Source organism: Amphiura filiformis, chromosome 1, assembly GCF_039555335.1.
Source record: "Amphiura filiformis chromosome 1, Afil_fr2py, whole genome shotgun sequence".
NCBI classification, from domain to species: domain Eukaryota; kingdom Metazoa; phylum Echinodermata; class Ophiuroidea; order Amphilepidida; family Amphiuridae; genus Amphiura; species Amphiura filiformis.
The window spans coordinates 16021284-16045868 of record NC_092628.1 but is presented as its reverse complement, the minus strand read 5'-3'; the positions used below and the strand labels follow the sequence as shown (position 1 = coordinate 16045868).

At 36.2% G+C, this 24585-nt stretch overlaps 2 protein-coding genes across 2 annotated transcripts; one reads left to right on the top strand and one right to left on the bottom strand.

Annotated features, from left to right (window-relative positions):
- Positions 1 to 1345: 1345 nt before the first annotated feature.
- On the top strand, positions 1346 to 10895 carry LOC140156242 (snake venom metalloproteinase lebetase-4-like). The gene is made up of 7 exons (XM_072179242.1): positions 1346 to 1447; positions 2823 to 3131; positions 3819 to 3890; positions 4648 to 4760; positions 7404 to 7526; positions 7836 to 7967; positions 10868 to 10895. Exons 1-7 carry the CDS (start codon positions 1346 to 1348, stop codon positions 10893 to 10895), a joined length of 879 nt encoding a protein of 292 aa, XP_072035343.1.
- Positions 10411 to 24299, bottom strand: LOC140159221 (HHIP-like protein 1). The gene is made up of 9 exons (XM_072182664.1): positions 24227 to 24299; positions 20341 to 20944; positions 18432 to 18760; positions 17106 to 17235; positions 16334 to 16470; positions 14136 to 14217; positions 12958 to 13025; positions 12287 to 12399; positions 10411 to 12013 (listed from the first exon to the last, which is right to left on the bottom strand). The coding sequence occupies exons 2-9, from the start codon at positions 20928 to 20930 to the stop codon at positions 11951 to 11953; spliced, it is 1512 nt and encodes a 503-aa protein (XP_072038765.1). The 5' UTR covers positions 20931 to 20944; positions 24227 to 24299; the 3' UTR covers positions 10411 to 11950.
- Between the last annotated feature and the right edge of the window lie 286 nt (positions 24300 to 24585).

The window sequence follows — 24585 nt, the reverse complement described above, 5'->3', positions numbered from 1 at the left end:
ACAAGACAATTGATAATGCCATTAAGGACAGGAAGCGCAGTTGTCAATTGCACCGCAGGTGGGCTTCTTCAGGTTCTGATAATAGAGATCAAGGTGATGCGCTTTGGAAATACTATATTGATAAAAAGACAAAGGCTAAACAGCCTATTAAAATCGAATAACGCAAATGAGAATCGATCGCAGTATCAAGATTTCCAAAGAGGGGGGTCCATCAAGTAGAGATTTCTGGAAAAACTTGCGCGGGCCAAAAACTCAAACCAATAATATTTATGCTTTGAAAGTTCCGACTTCTGGTAATGTAACAAATGACCGTAAAGTAATGAATCAAACTGTGCTTCAATATTTTCATTCTTTGGGTAAAATGAATAAATGTTTGCATCAAGAGGAGTTCACAAATGACATGAAATGTAATGCTATGTACCTTAGGAATCTTAGCTATGATAATAGCGACGAAGTTGGTAATGATACGCTCTGTAATATTGAGATAGAACTCGACGATGTGATTGAATCAATTAGTGATGCGCGAAATAATAAGTCGCCTGGTCTAGATTCGATTCCTAATGAACTCATTAAGAATGGTGGAGACTGCCTAGCGAAATCTCTTCATATGTTATTCAAAAGGAATGGAACAAGGGTACCATTGTACCAATTTTTAAGAAAGGCGACAAGAAAGATCTTAATAACTATAGAGGTATTACTTTAACATCATGCGTGTCAAAGATCTTTAATCGCATTGTATCTAAAGCTATATCCAATTTTCTAGAAGATCATAACGCTCTTTCAGAAATTCAGGGTGGGTTCAGGAAGGATCACAGGTGTGAAGAACACGTTATCACACTAAAGAGTATTGCTGCGACGAGATTGGTGTGCGTGTCTGCGATGTAGAAATAGGGTGTTTGTTCTGGGCAGACGATATTGTATTAATTGCCAATGATGCAAATGAACTTCAAAAAATGCTGGACGTCGCCTCGTCTTTCTCGCGCACCTGGCGGCTTGGTTTTAATTATGACAAATCAAACGTTATGATCATAGGTAAAGAATCCAATAGGAAGGACAGAAACATGCTTTGGAAGTTAGGAGATTCCATTTTTACCTGCGATTCATATAAATATCTCGGTGTTCACATAAACAACAATTTGTCCGATCATCATACACATGTTTCGGAAGTGGTAATCGAATTATTGGGTATATTAAGTCAATTCTTGATGGTCAAGATGATTTTAATAGAGTGTATTACGGGGATATTCTATGGCGCTCTCTAGCCCTTCCGTGTATTAATTATGCTAGCACAGTGTGGATTTGCAATGTAGCGGATGCCAAACGTATTGAAAATCTTCAAACACAAATGGCGCGATCCATCCTGAAGGCTTCTCGTAATACCCCTATCGCCGCTCTTTACGGGGACTTAGGCTGGGAATCAATTGCTTCTATTCAAGATCGCATCAAGGTAAATTTCTATGCGCTCCTTAATTGTCTCAATCGTCTCAGATTGTATGGACATGCACCGATGGCCAAAATTACTGTTCAATACATTATTAAGTCTTGATTGTAATATCGATCACATTAGATATAAATGGCTGTCTTCTGTCCGATCCGCTCTAAATAAATGCGATCTAGGCCATCTTTTTGGGTATGATTCCACGGCAAATCCACACTGGACAAAAACGTGTTTTAAACAAGCTAACAAACAAATGTACGAGTGCACTTAACGCTAAAGCTAAATCTTCTCTTAATGACTATGTTTTGTATAAGAAAGAATTAAGACTGGAGAAGTATCTGTTGGAACAAACTGATTTCCGAGGAGCAAGTTTCAAATTTAAGGCACGGTCTAATACTCTACCCCTAAATGGTAGAATTCATTCCTGGAATGTAGGCATGGACGAAAATTGTCCCATGTGCAAAAATGACAAAGAAGATATTTGCCATTTCCTCTTTACATGCACCGCCTTGAATGGTATTCGTTCGGAAGAATTTTCCGAGCTCGAGCGTACTCTTTCGGAACAGAACTTAGAAATGTTCTGGCAAATCTTTATGGCGGGGACTTGCCTAATATGTTGGGAACCTCATGGGACCGTGAGAATGTACAAGTCAACAATTGTTTTGATATGTTTTGTAAAAGTTACCTAAAACGTGCATGGTCCTTGAGATCCTCTGTCTTGAAAGATATTTAATGTCCATTAATTGTCATGTCATACCAGTATATAATATAATTGTATTTTTTTCATTATTCTATATTATGTTTTATTTTTCCTGCTAAGGACCAATTTCAAGTCAACTTGGGTTCAGACAGGCAATTTCTTTTCCTTTAATTTTTGCACTAAGGCCATAATTTTGCATGTAGGACTATATTCAATTGTATTATAATTCTGTTTCTTTTTATATAATGTACATTTGTTGTTTTTGAACGCACCGCTGGTTAGGCGTGTGCCACTGATACAAAAGTGTATGTTCCAATAAAAAAATATGTTGTTTTCACTGGCATGACGTAGCTCCGTCCCGGCGTATAATGAAAAAAGATTAGTGCCGTCAATGGTTTTTCTAGACTCTGGTGTCTAGGTTGTTTATGTCGAGTTATCTGCCATAGTGTAGGTTCGATACCCTACCGCTTGAAGCTTTGCAAATAAGAAAAGTTAGAAAGTATGTGCTGGTAGGGCATACCATGAATGGGAGTATGGGAGAAACGATCTTCTGTGGCTCATATACTAAAGTATTTTTTATATCACACCAACCATACGGGCACAAGTGACTAGTATAAATGGGGCAAATAACAAATCAAATAATCATAAGGTACAATTCTGAATTCTCTTGTGTTTATATCCCAGACTGGAACCATTTCCCGAGAAGGGTATGGAGACGTATACATTGAACCTTTGCGTCATGCGCATGCGCAGAAACGAGGTATGGATAACGCACTTGGTCACGTGATCTACAAAGCACCTGCGGACATTCATACTTGGGAATGCGGAGTGCGTGATGAGTTCCATGATACGGTGGAGCAGATGTCGGATATCAAAACGCGCAGTTTTGTCCCAGATCAGAAATACTTGAAGCTTCATATTGTTGCTGATCACCAATACTGGACTACAAATGGAGCGGACAGTTGCAAATGCATTACTGCAACGTTTCAAGCGGTAACTGTTCTACTATTTCGATAAAACATGTGTACTTGTATGAATGCGTGTAAAAGTATATAGATATAAAACAAAATATAAATATTTAGAGCTTGATGAATGGCCGTTTCACGGGAAATGGTCTGGTTTTCAGCAAATGTTGTTTTCCACTTGGTTGAATTAAATTTACCTCCACTCCCTGCATATTGAAGCGGAGGTTAAATCCCTTTAGCTCCCGTTGTAAGTAAGAGCTCATAAAAGGTGGGGCAATAATTATGTATTTGGGGCAACCATTTTGTGGCACGCCTTAGGCCCCGTATCCATAGGCTGTTCCCTTGTGGCGTGTGCCCTTGTTCCGTGTTCACTTGTTCCCATGTGACCTGCCACACAGACAACGAACCGATGTTTTGCTTAGTGGCCGTATCCATAGGTTGTCTGTGTGGCAGGTCACATGGGAACAAGTGAACACGGAACAAGGGCACACTCCACAAGGGAACAGCCTATGGATACGGGGCCTAAGAGGAGCAGGGCAAGGTTACTTTGACAGGTCGAAAGGGGGTAGACAAGCCTAATCTGTATTGAATTATAGACATGCTTTTAAAAGGGGGCAATGTTTTTGCATATCGAAAGGGGTAGAAATAGCACTAATTCTTTGGCAGATATTATACAATCTACAATTATGATTCTCGTCTTTGTTTGTTTTAACAGTTGGCACATCGAATGGCTTTGCTTCCAAGTCTTAACTTGCTTCTTTCTCGGATAACGATCATCAAGACTAATGTAAGTCTCTGCCTCCGACGTAAGTCGAGAAATAGACATTAGAATCCAAAAATCTAGCGATTACATAACGCATGCGTCAATTCACTTCATTCCAAGTTTGAAAGAAAGAACATTCAACACAATGCGCACTAGTGGTTAACTATTAATGGGCTTCATATTTCGTTCGGTGAAATCCTTTTCGTTCTTTTTAAACAATCTGTACAATTTTGTTCAAATTTGAAAACCTGTACGATATTGAAAATGAAAGCTTGCATATAAGATGATGCTCGGTACTTGTAAATATATTTTTTCGTTAATGTTGATAAAAATGTTGCATAAAGAATTCCAGCTGGCTTAAAAAAATTCTCACACACATTAATGTGTTTGGAATATTTCCAAGAAATTTTAATGTAAAGTTTAAATCTTTTAAAACCTCAACATTAATGTTGCATGGTATCAAAAATCACACGTTTTGTGCAACTCAATGTCATTTTGGTTAGTTTTTGACATTTTTGACACAGATCCTTAGAGCCGAGACTAGAATACCAAAACTAGTCTAAGCTTTAGAGCAAAGTTTAGCAGAGAATATAAAGACGCAACGTCTAACAGATAAAACACTCCAGGATAGATAATCCCAATCTTTCCCAATTAACGTGAATCAGTTTTAGACCAAGAAGATTTTTAGAACTCTTTCATGACCTGTGCAAATTAAATGAAAATTGTCCTACCATAGAATGCATAACCTTTTGACTATAGCTGGTATTTTTTCGCCTCACAGACAATTTTGAACACAATATCAACAAAGGCGGGAACGAATTTAGAATTAACTCGCGAATGGACGGATAATCACCCGGATAAAGCACAATGGGACCACGTGTCTCTTGTTGTACCGTAAGTATCAAATTATAATACTCCCAGTGCCCAGTTCTTTCACCATTGTTCAGTGTTCCATGCATTATATTTGACACACTAACCTTCAACGATGTTATCTGAGTTTGACGCCACAAATTAGTAATGATGTACGCTAAACAATAGAATCGGGATCTTCTTCTTCCGATACTGTTATTACAAAACCTCAAAAAACTATAGTGGCACCATAATGATTTGTAGACATATTGGTACAACATGCTCCACTTGAACATCATAAAAACATTGTTGTGGATGAAGCTATATAGCACATAAAATAATGGCAAAATGCAGGATTAAAAACACGCGGTTGCGCAAACAGAAGGTGACGTCTCCAGCTCTGGGCTTGAAAGACGTCTGTAGTTAGAGAGTCGACTACTTGTTGAGCGAGAGTTATCCACCATCATATAGTTCCTTCATCATAGTACGGGAGTTAGGAAGCGTCTGCTGTCAATGTGCCGCTGGTTTATCGATCAGCCTATTGTGTTTCTGTGCATTATGGTGACTTTAAGGGGGTACTACACCCCTGCCAAATTTTGTGCCTATTTTTGCATTTTCTCAAAAATTATAGCACATTGGTGAAAAGTAAGATATGTATATTATTGGGACAAGGACTACAACTACTGCACTGGAATTTTAATTCAGCACAGACAACAGTTGTGGAGTTACAGTCAAAAATGAGGGAAAACCAATATTTGATCAATAAATCAATAACTACTTGCCTTGAGGTGCTGAATTTTCAGTGCAGTAGTTGTAGTCCTTGCCCCTATAATACCTATCTTACTTGTTACCTATGCGCTATAATATTTGAGAAAAATGCAAAAATAGGCATAAAATTGGCCAGGGGTGTAGTACCCCCTTAACACAGCTCGTCGATGTTGAACGTGTTGAAGGGAATCCCAGTTGAACTTGTCCAGTATGCTGAGCAATGCAGAGACATGACGAAACTAGCTGCTGCATGTCATTGGATTGATCCAAATATGGTGATGGTGGTGTTTAGCTGAGTGTGGGGATCCAAGACACAACTGAATCAGATATACTCTGATGTTGGACTGACAAAGGCATTGCAGCAGTAGACCTTAGCCTCACGGCGAAGTTACGCATGTTTCGACCAGTGCAATTAATGAACAGCGGAGGAATTAGGGCGTTTAGCTCCCAGATTAAGTTTCTTGAAACGATTCAGCGATTTGCCTATTATTCAAAGCAAAATGAATATAAACATTGCACAATTTGAAAGTAGCGATTTTTTAAAGTTTCTCGGAACAAATTCCACAGGAAGCGCAGGAAATTTGCCAATTTCTAGCTAAAATAATCAAATATTTGAACATGTTGAACGACCCAAATGCGCGAGAAGCAGTGTCTCGCTTCCGGATTAAATTTCATTGAACAAGCTCTGCGCGAAGCACAGCAAAATTGCCAACATTGAAGAAGGGGACAAATGCGCGAAAAATTGCAATTTGTCGCCTTAAATATTAGCCTAAATTTGGTCTGAACATTCATTTGCATAACATTGAGCAGATGACTGCATGGACCACCCCTGATTTACAGCTATAGGGGCACGGGGCAGGTTATCGATTCATCGACTTTCGTCTTTTTACTGTGGCCTTATTTCATGGAGAAATGTGACGGATCGAAGGGCGACATTTTGAAAAAGTTTACATTGAGTGGCCAGAATCAAGGTTAATTTTCTTCATAAGAGGGTTGGTCCGTATAAACACGCTTTTCAGGCCAAATCTTATCGTAACATCATCCAAGCGGCAAAATTCATTTTCATTTAATAGTATGTTCATGATTAAGCACTCCCCCTGGTTTATTATATCGAGGATGATCATTGTGGTAAAAGCGGTTTGACATGCAACAAAATTCAAGTGAAATATAATTAGAAAATACAAAACTTGCTGGTCAAAGGCCTTTTTTAATGCACGTCTCTTTTCTTTTCTTTTTTACGGGACTTATAGTCTCCTTTCACTGCTATTCAATGTAAGCCGTAAAAGAACACACCAAAAGAGATTTCAACGGGCCTGTAAAAAGCAAAGAAAACACTCTCTATTGATTTTATTATGACTTTTAATTTGGGGAATTAGTCATGGGAAGGAAGAGCGAGGTACCAGATTTGGAGCCCCAAGGGATGATGGAATGAACGGAAACGGGAATGACAATCTCTAAATGAACAAGATGAAACAGAAATTACGTATCATAGAATTTATTATGAATTTACGTTAAACTGATCAAAATACAAGGTGTATGAATTAATATGAAATCTTACCAGAGTTACATCACATAAGTAGTATAATTTAATATGAATCACGTGCAAGACATGATGACATTAGAATCGTCATCATGTTACCAGTCTAACTATCCATCGTGAAGCAAAGTTGAGTAGACCTGCCTCAGTCGCAAGGCTAGCAAGGAGTGATGAATTTATTAACGGAGAAACAAATCCTTGGTTCACTCAGTGCAATTGATGCACAGAATTGGATATCAAAACGTTCACTTGATGAATGGTTATTCATGGCTTTCTGCCCTATGATCAATAATCAATTATTGACTGAATTATCGTCACAACAATTTGGTTGATTCTGTGAATACAACGTCCTCTTTCAAATTGTTTCTAACATTGAATTGCAGAATGTACATGGACGTTGCCGGTGTAGCATGGGTATGCAGTGTATGTGGATATAACAAGATATCGGTGTCCTATATAGGAGCTTTGTATGGTGTACAAGTAATGGCACACGAAATGGGACACAAGTAAGAACCACTATCTGAATATCATAATAAGCATGTCCAAAAAAATGACTCTAAAACATTAAGTATACCTAACATTAATGCAACTATAAAAAAACCCTGTCGGCCATAAAACAACAACTGCTATTGAAATGAATGCAAGCGATCTTACACAGTTGAGGTTAATGCAATCCCTGTAGTCCATCAATTTAGTTTGATCTTATACAGTTGAGTTAATGCAATACCTGTAGTCCGTCAATTTATTTTGGGCGCATTTTGTTGTAAATGTATTAATATTGGTTTGTTTCTTTAATTTTTATCGTCAAATCGTAGCCTTTGTCTTAGTCATACTACTGGTGGCTTTAACTGTGGTCGCCAAGGATATGTAATGGGTGCTGCAGGATGGTCTGATCAAGAAATGGGATGGGCACAATGCTCGCTGCATAAATATTTGGAAAAGATTAAGTAAGTATCTGTAATTTGTAACTTGATTGGAACCTTAAGGGCAGGGGTATGAACGTTTGGACAGTATTTATTGTGGGACATTAGAGCACATCAAACATATCGAATTGCATTCTGAATACGGAGAATGTCCTTTTGAAATTCGCAATGTAATACACATTTTATGGCAAAATTGATATTTGTGATATTTAACAGTACTCGAAGTAAACTTTATAAATCTGATGATTTATACTTAAAGTGTATGTAGGTGGGATGAAAACCCGACGATCAATTGAAAATTTTGACCTTTCGTATTGAAGACATGAATTTTTTTCCCAAAACACCAAAAAAAAATAGGTCTTTTGGGGCAAAAACCCATATCTTCAATATGAAAGGTCAAAATTGTCAATTGATCGTCGGTTTTTCATCCCACCTACATACACTTTAAGAATATATCATTAGATTTATAAAATTTACTTCGAGGACGGTTATATATCAAAAATGTGAAAAATATCAAATTTTAATAATTTGTCATAAAATTTGTATTAAGGGATCCGGAACGAGCGTTTTTAGCGTTTCGACAGTATTTTTTGTGGGACATGAGAACACATCAGACATATCGAATTGTATTCTGAATACGAAGAATGTCTTTCTGATATCAAATAATTTTAATTTTTTGAAATTCGATATGTCTGGTGTGCTCTAATGTCCCACAATAAATACTGTCCAAACGTTCATACCCCATTCCTTAACAATTTCTTCGATTATCAACAAATTTGCTTTGACAGAATTGTGCATTAGATACAGACTGTGCTATTTAGCAGTCAAAGGTTTAGGGACTATGCAATAATTATGAGTCGGTGGTCATGGTGGTAGAGTCCTTAAAATTTCCAAACGGCGTGCCAAAAATTGCTTGCCCTCTCTCGACATGCGAAAAATTGATTGCCCTCTTCTCGCTCAAAATTAAAAAAGTATGAGATAACAATTTAATTCTTTAATAACATTAATATTTTAGTTATGTTTGGGTATTAGAATAATACAAAATAAAAGCTTCTGACATTTTTGGGGCGCCCGTTACGGCGGCGGCCCATTATTTGGCTTGACTTTGCAAAAAGCTTCTAATTTCGGTCTTGCTAGATTTACTTCGCAACTTTTTTGCTTAAAAGTATGCCCAGCTTAGAAATAAAACCACAATTTGCTTGGATTTTATTTTATTATTGTTTTCTGATATGCACGGGATAAAATGTTGTGCGTATATTCTTTGTTTAAAATACAAAATTAATGGACTTATAAAAACACTAAATAAACCGCGACCTTTGACCAGTTTACAGTCTCTTAGCGCCATCTCTTGAAATCTCTTGATTGCTAATAAGATCTTAGATTTCAAGAGATGGCGCTATACTAACACAGTGTATGTTCCGGATGATGTGCGACACGGTAAAACCGCTCACTCGTATGACACGTATTTTGTCCAATAAAAATATTTTTAGGTGTATTTCCACATGGGGAAATGCAATATTATCGGTGTTTAGACTAAAGATAATTTGTCAAACTACCTGACTAAAGGTGATGGAAGCCCTGCAGAGCTAGAGAGAGAGAAGCTTCGATATTGTATGCCTACATGTAGTTTTGGCATTTAGTTATCAGTCTTGTTAAGCACATATTGAGATATGTATTGGCTTTATTCAAAAATAAATTTTGGCTTAATTGCAATGATTATTATTTATGTATGCATGTATACTACACGTAGGCCCTGAACTTGGGCTATAAAAATATTTTGTGAAAAATTAAATGTTTATAAATCACCCAGAGGAGGCTTAAAGGCATTCCTACAATGCACTATGATTGGGAAATTTGACCAATATAACCTAATTTTAGAGGCAAAGTCCCCATTGCCACACACACAAAATGGTCATTTTAAAACTGCAGCCAACGAGCTAATAGTTGAGACTTAGGACTGATATTTGATTTTCTTACAGGAAACATTCATATTGTCCCACTGCATTAATTTTATTCCTAAGTCTCGATGTTTTCAGTGTTAAATAATAGGATAAAAACATCAGATATTTGCACACAATCCCAATGCAAAGTATGGTCAACTTGCCACATGTGTACAAAAACCAGACATACCAAGGTCAGAAACCCCATTGGGTCATGGGAATGTCTTTAAACATCCTCTGTAAATCACCTTAGTAACAACTTATAGTTCTTATTATTTATTTCTATAACATGTTGAAATGGTCTAATCTAGGACTAGTATGTCTCGTACAGGCCTAAAGCATTGCTATCTAAATGTTAATATTCATATATCTTTCAGTATTGATTTGTTTTTTTAAATCGGTAAATAACACTTCTTCAGATTGTTTGTCCTTGTCTTCTTTACTGATGCAGTCAATCATAAGAAATTTATAAATACCCCTGTTTGGAAAACAATCCATAAGAATTAAATATGCAAACCTATATTCTGAAAAAATAATTCTGCTCCAACAATTACCACCCCCCCCCCCCATCATAAACTATATCCTAACAAATGGTAACCTGATGCAGTCAATCATAAGAAATAAAAGCTGTTTTACAACAATCCATAAGGATAAAATATGTAAACCTATATTCTGAATAAAATAATTTTGCTCCACATGATCTACCATTTCCTAACAATAGTAACCGAAATGGTAACCTGAGCTTTATTCCTTTTTATTTGAAACATATCCTCTTACATCCCATGCAAACGATTTTACACCTTTCTTTGCTATCTATGCTAATATTACATTATTGTTTTAAAGAAAAAAAGTATCCAAACGGTTACATTGCAGCACATTACATGAAAGCTCCATTGGGCGCCCCATTCCTTTTTTAAAGGAATTTTTATTATAGAATGCAAAGATTGTGACATTAATATATTATTTTGTCCATTCTCTTTCCAGTTCATTCAGTTGCCTTAGTGACCAGTAATTCTAAAGACACCGGTATTACAATGAGTTCCTGAAATATCTGAGCACAAGATGAGGCCATTGCTCGCCTGATATGACAAAAACTGTTGTTAATTTGTGTCAGTAAATGCAACAGAATTATTTACATAATTTTCATTCTGAAAAGAATGTGTCATATATCATGTTTATAATACATGCCCGATTATTAAAAAAATAACGTGTATTCACGCATCGACTGAGTGCTTTTTAAATCGTAAATCAAATCATAAGTTCGAGCTGTGAATATTTTAATGCGTTAACTTGCTGGGGATAGAATGGTATTGAAAATAGATTAAATAACGTAGATATGTTATATCGACTATTCTACATACAATGTTTGAGAGCTTTATTTTCAGTTGAAAATCAGTCACAGTAGAGCGAGTTTTGAATTGATTAGACTGGGTGTCGGCGTAAAAGTTAGTGTTGGCGTAAGTTATCTGAACTATCTCGTTTTTATCCTGAAAGTTTGCAAGTTATGTTGCGTATAAAAATATATAAACGTACATTTGTCTCTTGATATAGCTTGCTTGATGTAGCTTGCTGGTACGGTAACGGACAAGCATACTTGTATAAACCTGAAGTGACCCAGTAATTCTAATTGGGAGTTTAGCAAGCTTCTCCAGTATTCAATGATTTATTTTTTATAGTCACAACAATCTTACACAATCAGCAGATTCTAAAACAATTGAAACCCTAAACAAAAATCGTTGTTTTTGGTTCATACAAAAAAACCCATCATTGTCTTGGTCTTTAATTTTAAAAATGTATGCAAATGAAGGAAATGTAGATTTTTTTAAAGTAAAATATTTACTTACAGAGGCGAGGAACAATACACAATAATATAATTACGAGTATAATACCATGTGTACGAATAACATGACTCTTGTCTGCCATGTCTATGGACACATTTTACTCACTTATTTAATTGTGCCTAGTAACTACTGTTTAAAGAAATATATTATTTTAAGGTGGCCTTTCAATTTAAGTTCGAAAAGCATTATATGAAATCAAAAGTCAGAAATCAAAGCACGTCTAGGTCTAGCTTGATATGAGCGGTGTCGTCTCCTTGGCTTCGGTCCCGTCTTGTTTGCATCTGGTTACCTGCAGAGAAAGCATTGCAAGAAGGCCGTGAGTTCGAGTCCCTCGAGCAGCTAATTCATTTGTATTTTATGACACAGGGTCCCTGTAATATCAGATTTATCGAAAGGGTAGCCCTGTATAAATATGGTTTTAAAGTTCTTTTGTAATTATACAATGCAACGCTCGCAGTTTGTTCCAATTTCTTCCGTTTATAAATTTTATTTTATAGTGTCACATCAATAAAACTGAAACATTTGAAACATTCATAAAACATGAATAGCTTTATACTCATACCTTCTTTTTCGTCTTATACGCCCTCTTATAAAGTATAATCACAATAGCCACAATAAAAGCAATGAAACTCGTCAATAGTGCTCCTGCCCTCAACGACAGGATAACGTCAGTATCTGAATTTGAAAATGGAAACAAAATGAGGTGTCAAATTTATTTATCAAAAGTCTCAAATACTACATCCTAATAGTTTTAGAAATTAAACAATCTACTTCAGTAGAACGTCATCATTTTTAAATTAAAACGTGTGCGAGTATTAGTACATATTACGAACACATGGCAATAATTTGACAATTTAAAGGGATTTGTGCAAATATTTTTTGATACGTCAAAAGGGGTGCATGAATTTTTTGGCAAACCGAAGAGTGATATTTGGTAAACCATTCTTGAATTCTTCCCGTGGGTCAAATAATTACTTCCGTCTTCTCAACATAGTAATATCATTTTATTTGCTACATAGCAAATCAAAGACAAACCAGATAAGAAAAGCAATGACTATTACAGGGATGCAAGCTGATCTGAAGGAAAAGTGCTTGAATCTGGGCCAAAGCCTCCAAAACGGGCTGAAAATAAAGAAAAGTGCGGGAATTTGGACTTCATGAAAGCAGGAATTCCTGCAAAAGCAGGAAAACTTGCATCCCTGCTATTATATACATTTTAAATTATAGTCTTACCGTGTTGACCTTCCACTTTGTTACTGTTACTTTGTGATGCCTTTGAATTTACGTCACGATGACTTCCTCTAAAAAAAACAAACCACAAAAATGATAACGAAACTCGAATAAACATTTGAACATAATAACAACCTGCTGCAGTAACCAACACCAAACAGGTGAATTACACCACTTGATGCACAGAACTTGGCAGTCAGATAACACACTATGTCCAGTAAAATACACAGTTCGTTGATGGAGATATTTCAGTCTGTCACTTCTTTGAGTTGACAAGACAATCAAGCACTATTGGCTTTCACTGCCGCCTTTGGCGTATTTTCTTTTCTCCTACACACAAGAACTGCGAACCGAAGTTTGAAGACTTCACACAATATTATATATGGTAACTTTTGTCCCACTACTGGCTAACATAAATTTCACAGAGTTTCATGCTATACCTTTAAGGGATGGGGTATGAACGTTTGGACAGTATTTATTGTGGGACATTAGAGCACATCAGACATATCGAAATGCATTCTGAATACGAAGAATGTCCTTCTGATATCAAATAATTTTGATTTTTGGAAATTCGCAATGTAATACACATTTTATGGGAAATGATTAAAAATTGATATTTTTGATATTTAACAGTACTCGAAGTAAACTTTATAAATCTGATGATGTTTACTTAAAGTGTATGTAGGTGGGAGGAAAAGCCGACGATCAATTGAAAATTTTGACCTTTCGTATTGAAGATATGGACTTCCCCCCCAAAACACCCAAAAAAATAGGTCGTCGGCTTTTCCTCCCAGCTACATACACCTTAAGAATATATCATTAGATTTATAAAATTAACTTCGAAGACTGTTATATAACAAAAATGTGAAAAATATCAAATTTTAATAATTTGTCATAAAATTTGTATTATACCGTGAATTTCAAAAAATAAAAATTATTTGATATCAGAAAGACATTTTTCGTATTCAGAATGCTATTCGATATGTCTGATGTGCTCTCATGTCCCACAAAAAATACGCTCATTCCAGATCCCTTAATCTGCTGCCAAAATCATTTATTATCCAGGCTTCATATATAATTTGTTACCATTCTAGAATAAACCACACACTAATTATAGCATGGTGATATACATATTTTTCATGAATATTATGGAATATTTGGGGGCACATAACAACACTCACCCATTGGGGTCCACTATTCTCAAGACTACACCACCAGGATTGCCTGCTCTGGCTAGATCAGTGCTCAGCATGTACACTTCGCCTATATTAATTATTGTTCAATAAAAAGAAAGACTTCATTTTATTATCGTTTACAGAGTGCAATACATGTAGCTATTTTTATTATTCAAATATTATAGGATTTTTTCACGTGCACTATTTCTTTAAAGTAGTAATCATAGATTCGAAATAATCTTTGACTGTCATTATAACACACCAGGTCCGTGACATTGGACCCCGACTCGACTATTACCAGAAATAGGGATCAGAGTTAATAAAAAGTTTGTTAATGGCACAATGAAACTACTACATTGTGTAGGGTTAAGGTAGTACTACATCCCTTGATAAATTTGTGACTATTTTTGCATTTTTCTCAAAAAATAATAACACACTGGTAACAAAAGTTATGTTTATTATAGGGGCAAGGAATCCAGTTACTACACTGGAATTTCAGTGCCTCAAGACAAGCGGTACGTTATTTATGATAAGAAAACATTTCAAATCTCATTTCTTAACATTATATAATGAACCACTTGTCTTGAATCACTGAAATTTTAGTGAAGTAATTGAATATATGAATACAAAAGCCACATAAGTCCATACTTTGGCCAAATTGAGTTAAGCATGGGAAATTGTTGCTATACATAGGCCTGTTATATGTATGAAAGAACAACTCAAATTCATTCTCTGTGTCTATTAAGCATGTGAAAAATAGCATGTATGAAAGAATCACCCAATTCCATGATTTGAGTCTTGTAACACATTGATTGAAATCCATTATGTATAAAAGTCCACTTGTAACACATTCATTGCTAGAGAGTGACTTTTGAACAAAAAATGGGTTTAATAAAGGAAAGTGTGTGGTTTATATTACATGGCAGAATGCTTATCAACATTATACATACCTGTGTGCTTTATTTTGTATTATCTTACTAGTGGTAATCTCATTCTAACATTGTTGTCTTTGTATATGATTCAAAAAACCACCTAAGTCCAAAATTTAAAATGAATCCCACGAAGTCCCTGAAATGCTAATCGTCATACCTAATACAGGTTAATCCACTCATTTGCACGTAAAACTTACCATATTGACCAGGTAAATCTAACTGAAGGAATTAAAATGATACACAGGTTTTTCTCTCAAAATCACTTCCTATGGACTTAGGTGGCTTTTGTATTCATGTATTCAATTGGATTCCTTTTCTCTATAATATACATAACTTTTGTTACCAGTGTGTAGTTATTTTCTGAGAAAAACGCAAAATTAGTCACCAAAATTATCAGGGGGTGTAGTACCACCTTAAATGAACCCATCAACTGATAATCAAATTTGTGCAATCCAAATTATTTGCGAAACAAATTCTAGCAATCATTTGACAAAAATCTTATTTTTATAATCAGCTCTGATCTCTGACACCAAGTTAAGGGCTGGGGTATGAACGTTTGGACAGTATTTATTGTGGGACATTAGAGCACATCAGACATATCGAATTGCATTCTGAATACGAAGAATGTCCTTCTGATATCAAATAATTTTCATTTTTGAAATTCGCAATGTAATACACATTTTATGGCAAATCATTAAAATTGACATTTTGATATTTAACAGTACTTGAAGTAAACTTTATAAATCTGATGATTTATTCTTTAAGTGTATGTAGGTGGGATGAAAAGCCGACGATCAATTGAAAATTTTGAGCTTTCGTATTGAAGATCATTAGATTTATAAAATTTATTTCGAGGACTGTTATATATCAAAATTTGAAAAATATCAAATTTTAATAATTTGTCATAAAATTTGTATTATATCATGAATTTCAAAAAATTAAAATTATTTGATATCAGAAAGACATGCTTCGTATTCAGAATGCAATTCGATACGTCTGAGGTGCTCTCATGTCCCAGAAAAAATACTGTCGAAACGCCATAAACGCTCATTCTAGATCCCTTAAGTACTGACATTATGTTACAAGATCGGTGACATACGACACGCTTAAGAATCAATGTCATAATAAACGAAATCACTTAGCAACATATACTGCAACATATACATTGTCTTGGAAAGCTTCAGATAGTTTAAAAAATATGTCTCATTTCCGTATTGAGAACATTAACAACAGATGCCACGCATATTTCAAATTTAAAAAGTTTGTAGGTACCTGCTTCGTCTTCTCCAAATGCGAGAATATGGATAGGGTATGTATTAACAAGTCCATCTTTACAGACGTCATCGCTACCGAAACATATGTCTTCCCTGGTCCATTTGTTTTCATTCTCAGTTAATGTAAACATTCTCCTGAAATAAGTTTAAAAAATGGTTCATTCAGCAACATTGATATCCATGCACATGTAACATATACATTCACATAATATGCAAGCATGCATTACGTTACATGTCACTTAAACCATTTGTCATATTCTACCATTCTCTCAAGGACATAAATAAGTCATTTTGGGAACTGAAGGCGTCAGGAAGAATTGGTCAGGGACCTGTACTAATGATAATAAAACATTCACAAAGCTTTTACGACATTCATAATAGCAACAGTGGTGGCGGAAGCATTAAAATTTAGGGGTGGTGATCGAGGACGAGAGTATTTTATTTCTGCTTTTGTAGGTCTTTTTTATTTTGCAATTTTACCCTATTTGGGCCCAAAACATAGTGTTGAAAAAAAGGAAGATGCACAGGGCAATGATTGCTTATTTTTTTCTTCTATTATTATTTTTTAGGGGGACCCCTCGCCAAAATTTTTGGGGATATGTCAACCCCTGCCGCCCACCCGCTGCCGCCGACTATGCATATCAATCGTATCAAGAAGTTGGAATCTATAGCCCATACACGATCCAAATTAGTCGATTTTCCTTGGAACTACGTATGAGAAGAAGTAGTAGTACCTAAGTGATGCAACTTTTCAAAAGGAGAGGACATACCCATTAACATAATCCCCGAAAATGTATTTTCCCAGCAGGCTAGATGACTGACGCCCTCTGTAAACATAACCACCAGTAATCGATTTACCGACAGTATGATCGTAGACATATATTGGAAGAACCTCATTTTCTGGGGAGAAATAACAAAATAATTCAATGCATAATATAACAAATAATAAATAAATAAATAAATAAATAAAGTCAAATAGATCAAATTTCTTTAACATTTCACCGCCCAGAAAGGTACTGACATCCTCCATGGTTATGCGTAGTATTGTAAAAAAGAAAAGATATGCACTGGACTCGATTGATACAAGTTGAAATCAGCATAATTCTGAGTTAGAATTTGTTACTCATTATCCTTTTCCAGTTTTTCACCCAACTGAAAAAGATAATGAGTTTTTGTGACAGTATTTTAAAAATAAGTGTAACATTTAGTCATTTTGCTTCACAATTTTATACAGGCCTACTTATCTTGGACCGCGAGCATTTTTAATGGTTGACAAGTTGTTGCTAACGTATATGATTGGTAAATAGGGGGTTGCCCAATGTGATTCTACTCGTGTTATACTTTTGTCAAAATTGCCGTTTTAATTTCGCAATTTTTCACTTCCGATTGCCAAATTGTCAAACTTATCGTGTGTATTGCGCAGAGGAATGCAGTATCGTACATACTTTGCAGTGACAGACAGCAGACAGATTTTAAACGTGTTGGTCGATAAACGTTAACATTGATTTTGACAAAATCACGATACATAATATTATGATTTTGCTAATGGAGATGAGACAACCCTTAAATACCTATTAACAATAATTATATTAGTTTACCAAAGCTAACATGACTAAAACCTTGTCAACATTTTACCACTGGGATCAAAACAAATGCAAGAGTCATGGTTTTATTTGACATTTTTTCTGGAAAATAAATGCGTTTGGCCAAGAAAATAAAGAACACAAGGAACACTCCGGCAATCACAACATTATGCCTTATGTGTTAGAAAAACAATTATCAAGCATGAATCACATGGTTTTATTTCAAACAAACTCATAATGACCATAGAAACGAATAAAAGCTGCCGGCTCTCTACACGCGATATTCAAAAGTCCCCCGCCGAAATTGCCTGTGGCAATGACGTCATGGTTATTTGTGCTCAATCCATAATGTTGTGATTGCCGGAGACTTCCTTTAAATGGCTGCGATAACAATATCAACAGCAAGCAGCTTTCAGAGTGTTACGTTGATTGTGTGTATTTTCAAAGTGTCTTACTTTTCTTATAATATACGTATATTTCCCATAATGCAATAAACAATAATACAAAACTTACCCAGATTGTGACACAAATTGACATCGTAGCACTCGTAACCCTCTTTTCCTCTCCATCCATAATTGCCTCCATTCTCAATAATATCCACCTCTTCAAATTTATCCTGTCCAACATCGGCACAGAATATGCGCCCTCTATCTTTACATGTTTCCGGATCACCTCTATCAACAGAGCAGCGCCACATGTTACGGGCACCATAGGCATATATTTCATGTCGTTTGACTAGTTCATCTTCGTTGACGAATGGGTTGTCAGGTGGTATAGCGTATTGTTTAAAACCATCTTGTCTGTCGACGTCTATTCGAAGAACTTTGGCCAATAGTGTCGTGCTGAAATAGATTAAATCAAAAGAAGCTTCGTCACTGTTATAATCTAAAGACAAAACTCTGCAAAAAAAGTTCTGTTAAGTATAAAATACAAAAACTAGAATTTCGGGCTATAATATCCAACCGTCAATATTTGACAACTATAATTGAAAACCGAATTAAAAAGTCTAGTTTGCGTATGGCGTCCTGGCAACCTGACCAAAGATGCTGTACTGTGCAGGTCAGCAACCAATCACGTCGCGCCTTTGCCCTGACGTCAGACGCAAACTAGTATTGTTTAATTTGGTCTTCAATTATAATTGGAGCAGTGGAAGGTCACTTTCTGGAAAGCTGGATTGAACAAGTGTCACATCTAATCGATTCCACATCTGGGTCACCTACTACCACTGGCTATATGGCAAATTGGTCAAGTTGACATCAAAGGGAGAAATGGTCGAATATCAAGGGACTTACCTCGTAACTTCATCATGTTCATGTACACCAGGCACAAAAAGAAACTCGTCAGTTATATTCATCCTTGCTGTTCAATAACTTGATAATTTTGGATTATTCTGAAATATACATTTTGTTAATTGGACTTTGCTTTCTCATTTGGCACCCTGTTCGTGAAAAACAAACAAGAATTGACCAAGATATGCGTCTCCAAACCCGGAAACCCCAAAAACAAAAGTCGCAATTTCAACGATTTTCAATGGGAACGCATCGTTGTATTGCACACAAGCACCACGGGCCAATCAATAAAGCACACAGTGTACAGGCACAATTGAATCGTTAAAATTGCAACTTTTCATTTTGGGGTTTGAGAGTTTGAGGCGCATATCTTGGTCAATTCTTGCTCAATGTTCACGAACAGGGTGTCAAATAAGAAAGAAAAAACCAATTAATAAAATGTATATTTCAGAATAATCCAAAATTATCAAGTTATTGAACAGCAAGGATGAATATAACTGACGAGTTTCTTTTTGTGCCTGGTGTAGTTTCAATACTTGACGGTGAAATCATGTATTTAAAAATGAAAAGCAATGACTATTTGGACACTATCTATTATCATTGCGTAAAACTGCCGCCTTTGCATTTAAATGAAAGAGTCAAGATCACCCGCCGTACCATAGATCATTCTTCCAGACTTCCTGTCTACAAGCTGTTATTGCAGCGCGGAGGTGGTCACGTACGGATTTATAAATATATGGGAAACAAGCTGTTAAAGGAAGTCTGTGGCAATCACGACATTATGCCTTAGGACTATATGTTAGAAAAATAATCATCAAGCACGAATCACATGTTTACCATAAAAATGAATAAAAGCTGTGTCTGTCAACGCGCGATATTCAAAATTCCCGCGCCGACTTGTCTAGTGCAATGACGTCATGGTTATTTGTGCTCAACTGTCGCCAGCCTTCATTGTATTACTGAGACGTCATTGCGCAAGACGATTTCCGAGTTTTGGCTGTTTTTAATCTTTTTTATGGTCAATATGAGTTTAAAATAAAACCATGTGATTCGTGCTTGATGATAATTTTCCTAACATACAAATAAAGGCATAGTGTTGGGATTGCCGGAGATTTCCTATAAACAAAACTTACAGATTTTGTCCATTTCCAATCTCTCCATGTTGATCACCACCACCTCCGCCGTCTCCCAAGAAAGCATACAAGTATTTATCTTTGCCAAATAATATTTGACCTCCATTGTGGTTCATTTCCGGTTCTTCGACTTCCAGGATTACACGCTCACTGTTGTCATCAACTTTATTAATATTTTCAGCCAAAGTTGTGAATTCTGAAATCCGTACTTTGAAGTACGATTTGCTTGATGTAGTGTAATAGACATAAAGCTTGCGATTTTTTGAATGTTGAGGGTGAAAAGCTAAACCTAGAAATCCTCGTTCATCGTAATTGTCAGGGTCAACAAGAACCTGAGATTGAAGATCAAGAAATGGTTGCTCTATTTTAGTCTTGTCGTTTAGATAAACGTAAACGACACCAATCTGTTCTGCAATAAATAGTCTTTGAGTCTCGTCGTTTGCTGGAATGGCTAACATTGGATCTCGTAACCCGGAAGCAAATTCCTCAAAACATATGCATCCTTTTGTTTCTTGCGTCTGCGTAGCTTGAACTACGGTGAGTATAATGGTGAACAATTGGAGAACAATTCTAGCGACTACGGGATCCATGGTTCCTCGTGCAACTATTGTCAAAATATTTCAATAAATCACTTTCATTATACTTTTTATCATTATCATTATATTACATTACATTACATTACATTACATTACATTACATTACATTACATTACATTACATTACATTACAATACATTATACACTCTTAAAACGTGGTCCCCTAAAACTCAGAATATTGTGGTATGTTTGAAAGTGAAGCGGAGTAAAAGTAGAAGAAGACACTATAACAATAATAATAGTCTTTACTAATAAAATAATATACTCTGGTTATCTTTGGTGGTCCAGCTATGCATGTCTTGTCCAATAAAATGGATGTTTTAACATATAGTTACCAAGTTACGAGGCTCAACAGACCAGGTCAATTTGCATGTTGTGCAGGGGTTAAAGTTGCTCCGATTTTCGTAAAAATGGATGCAAACTGTTCCTCAATTTCAAAGGATTCAGGAAAAGAACAGTTTTTACTATCTGCGATGTGAAGTTCAGATGATAGACTTTTGACCCAAAAACAGCAAGCAAATCGACCTTAGACCTTGTGCGCCCCATAACTTCTTTAACTATAGGTCGTACACGCATAATTTGACATGTTTGAAAGTGCTATTGGAATAAAATGAATTTAGCCACCTATACGATCTCATGGGGTAATTGGGTGTAGGGGGGGGGTAGGTCACGGTCTCTACTGCTTGGTAGAAAACAAATTCAAGTTCAGCATACCCAAATGAACAAAAATCTGCTGGTTACCCACTTTTACGCAAACTTTGCGATTTTTCCAAAATAGAACCAGTCTATTAGCTTTACCGTAATTTAGTCTTACTGTAGTATGTAAGGGAGATTCGGTATTTGGGCGGTAAGCCGGGCGGTAAGGTTGTTTCGGGCCCGGTTTCGGGGACTCGTTGTAAATTAATCAATGCATCATAGCTTGCATCAGATTACATGAGATCGGATGGCAACGTTTGCGCAGTATTTGTTGTGGGACATCAGACATATCGAATTGCATTCTGAATACGAGGAATGTCCTTTTGACAACATCAAATAATTTTGATTTTTTTTTTAAATTTGCGAATATAATACAAATTTTATTTTTTGTCTCAAGGAAAACTTGATGTATATCTTCAATACGAAAGGTCAACATTTTCATCCACTTTAAGCACATATCATTAGATTTATAACATTTATTTCGTGGACTGTTAAATAACAAAAATATAAAAAATATATTTTTTTAATAATTTGTCATAAAATTTCAAATAATCAAAATTAGTTGATATCAGGACATTCCTCGTATTCAGAATGCAATTTGGTGTGTTAGCTTAGATTATTGTTAAGATATTTGAAAAAATAAAAAAATTGTGGTCAATGTCATCAAAGAAAAGTGTTAGCACACCCTTAGACCCAACTTGGAACGCGATATGTTACATCCTTTCTCCCGATTCTTCCCCAACTCCAATCCCACAAAATTGACCCCAAAGAGAAAATTGTATGCTGGTTGTTATCTGCACTGCTAACACTTTTCTTTGATGACTTGACCACAATTGTTTCATTTTTCAAATATTAAAAAATAATAATCTAAGGCAACTAAATGGGCAGTAGTTCGGTATTGACGGCGACATGGTTCTCTGAATATCCCTTTAAAGGTCCGTAACCCGATCGACAGCATCATCCCCCCGATTTTTTTCATTGTTGACGAGGTTTTGGTATCACATAATAGATACTATTTTTCTCATTACTATCCTGAAATTTGACGCTCCAAGTCGATGTATTTCCGGAGAAATCATGAATCACAGCGGTTTTTACAGGTATACCAGTTTGTAAACAATGGTAAATACTTTGGATTTCTGGGAGGGAATTATGAACGAAATATCAGTCACCGCAACAGCTACTTTGGTTTCGCGTCATACACATTCTGTGAAAAAAGCGAACCACACTAACTGCTGAGGAGACGGTGCGCCGTATATAGTTATGAAAACGGCAACAGCAAGCGTGGTGTGCTAAATAGCTCAATTGACTAGCGCGTTTGTTTTTACCGAGAGGTACCGGTTCAAAACCCGGTCTCGGAAGGTGTTCTTTCCTCTCCATTTTACCCAAACTTTTTTATATTCATTTGAAATGTACATATTGCAAGGGGAAATATAGTTTGTTTCCTTTTTTTCTGAAACGGTACGACGAAAATAAAAACATTTTCCGTTCAATACGGGCCGGGCATTGTACAGCATGTCAGCATTCGTCATTGCCTGCCCAGAATGCAATTCACGTATACCAAGGTATTGGATTGCAAATTTGGTTATTTATTCACATTTACGCTGAAAATGCTCTCGTTTTTTCACAAAGCAGCATAAAGGAGGCGATATTTGATATTATTATGTAATTTTAAAGACAATCCATACCCAAAACCAATAGGGTTACCCCCCTTTAATGTTAGGAAAAACAAGTTCGAATCAGATCTATCACGCTTCGTTTCGCTCGTTCTGCACGAAGCGTACATGTAGTTCACCACGTAAACTTATGGCTCAAAATTCGGACCGCTCGCCAATAAGTTTACTGCTTTCTATGTTTTGAAATTTGTTGACGTTTTAATGATCCCCGATTTCCGGTCGATTATTTCAGCTGTGTCACGTCACATGCATGACGCTAGTGGGTACCAGCCAAACTTCAGAAAAAAAAAAATCACGATCGCCGATAACGATGTGATATGGGACTTACACAGATTACACAGAGACATTTCTTGCCAAAATTTGACCATTTCTAGGTAGCTTGGCCCTACTTTGTCTGCGTTATATGAAAAAGGTCAGTTTTAAGTAAATAAATGTGCAACGCTTTTGATGTTTTGATGTTTTGGGAGACTGGGAGGGATCAGAACAAAAAAATGATGGAGCCTATTCTCGACTGTGTAATATTCCTTCACCACATTGCCGTACGGCAATAACCTTATACGATGGACAGATAGTATCAGTTTGTGAATGAGGACATCGTATAAGTTCCTTGTACTAGCGTACATGTACTACTGCCCAGCGTACATGTAAATGTAATAGTAAACCTCTGATTGCTTCCTCTCCGATACGAGATCCCCCCGGTTATTGGGTAGCCGCACCTAAAAAAGGGTTTATAATCGGGGATATTCGACTTGCACATAACGTTAATTCTAAAGTTGTTGAGTCCCGGTGTTGAGTGCCCCCGGATATTTCTTTCCATCCAGGCTTCTTCGAGCAAAACTGCAACATTCTATACCACATCATTACAACTTAATCTACCTGAAAAGTTAGCTACTAACCTACAACTTTATTATAGACTACTTACCGTACGTACCAAGATAGCTCAAGATACAAAGAATCAACGAGGGAAATACATTTTGTGATGTTATGATGATTTGCGTGTCAGCTCGTGTCGTAATACTTGGCCAGTATGCCGGAGTACCTGTGCTTTTGTGCCTTTGTACTGTACTATACATCAGGAGGGTGAAAGTGCATAGGAACAATGCCGGAAACTACGTCACGCTATTGTTCGACCTAGGCTACATATTTTTTAACGCATGCGTGTTCGTCAATACAGCTTTAGTCTCCTCCACCTTCGCAACACGGTACGTGGAGTGTCTGGAATCGTATACATGTACATATCGTGTCAAGCGTGTTATTCAATCAGTCGACCGGTCACAGATT

Bases quoted from the DNA above. Each gene is read 5' to 3' on its own strand.
- LOC140156242 (XM_072179242.1), top strand. From the start codon at position 1,346: ATGGCGCGATCCATCCTGAAGGCTTCTCGTAATACCCCTATCGCCGCT. The intron at 1,448-2,822 runs GTAAATTTCTAT...TTTATATCCCAG, and splicing joins CTATTCAAGATCGCATCAAG to ACTGGAACCATTTCCCGAGA. The intron at 4,761-7,403 runs GTAAGTATCAAA...ATTGAATTGCAG, and splicing joins CACGTGTCTCTTGTTGTACC to AATGTACATGGACGTTGCCG.
- LOC140159221 (XM_072182664.1), bottom strand. From the start codon at position 20,930: ATGGATCCCGTAGTCGCTAGAATTGTTCTCCAATTGTTCACCATTATA. The intron at 14,218-16,333 runs GTACCTACAAAC...TAATTAATATAG, and splicing joins ATTTGGAGAAGACGAAGCAG to GCGAAGTGTACATGCTGAGC. The intron at 12,400-12,957 runs GTAAGACTATAA...TTTCAAATTCAG, and splicing joins CAAAGTGGAAGGTCAACACG to ATACTGACGTTATCCTGTCG.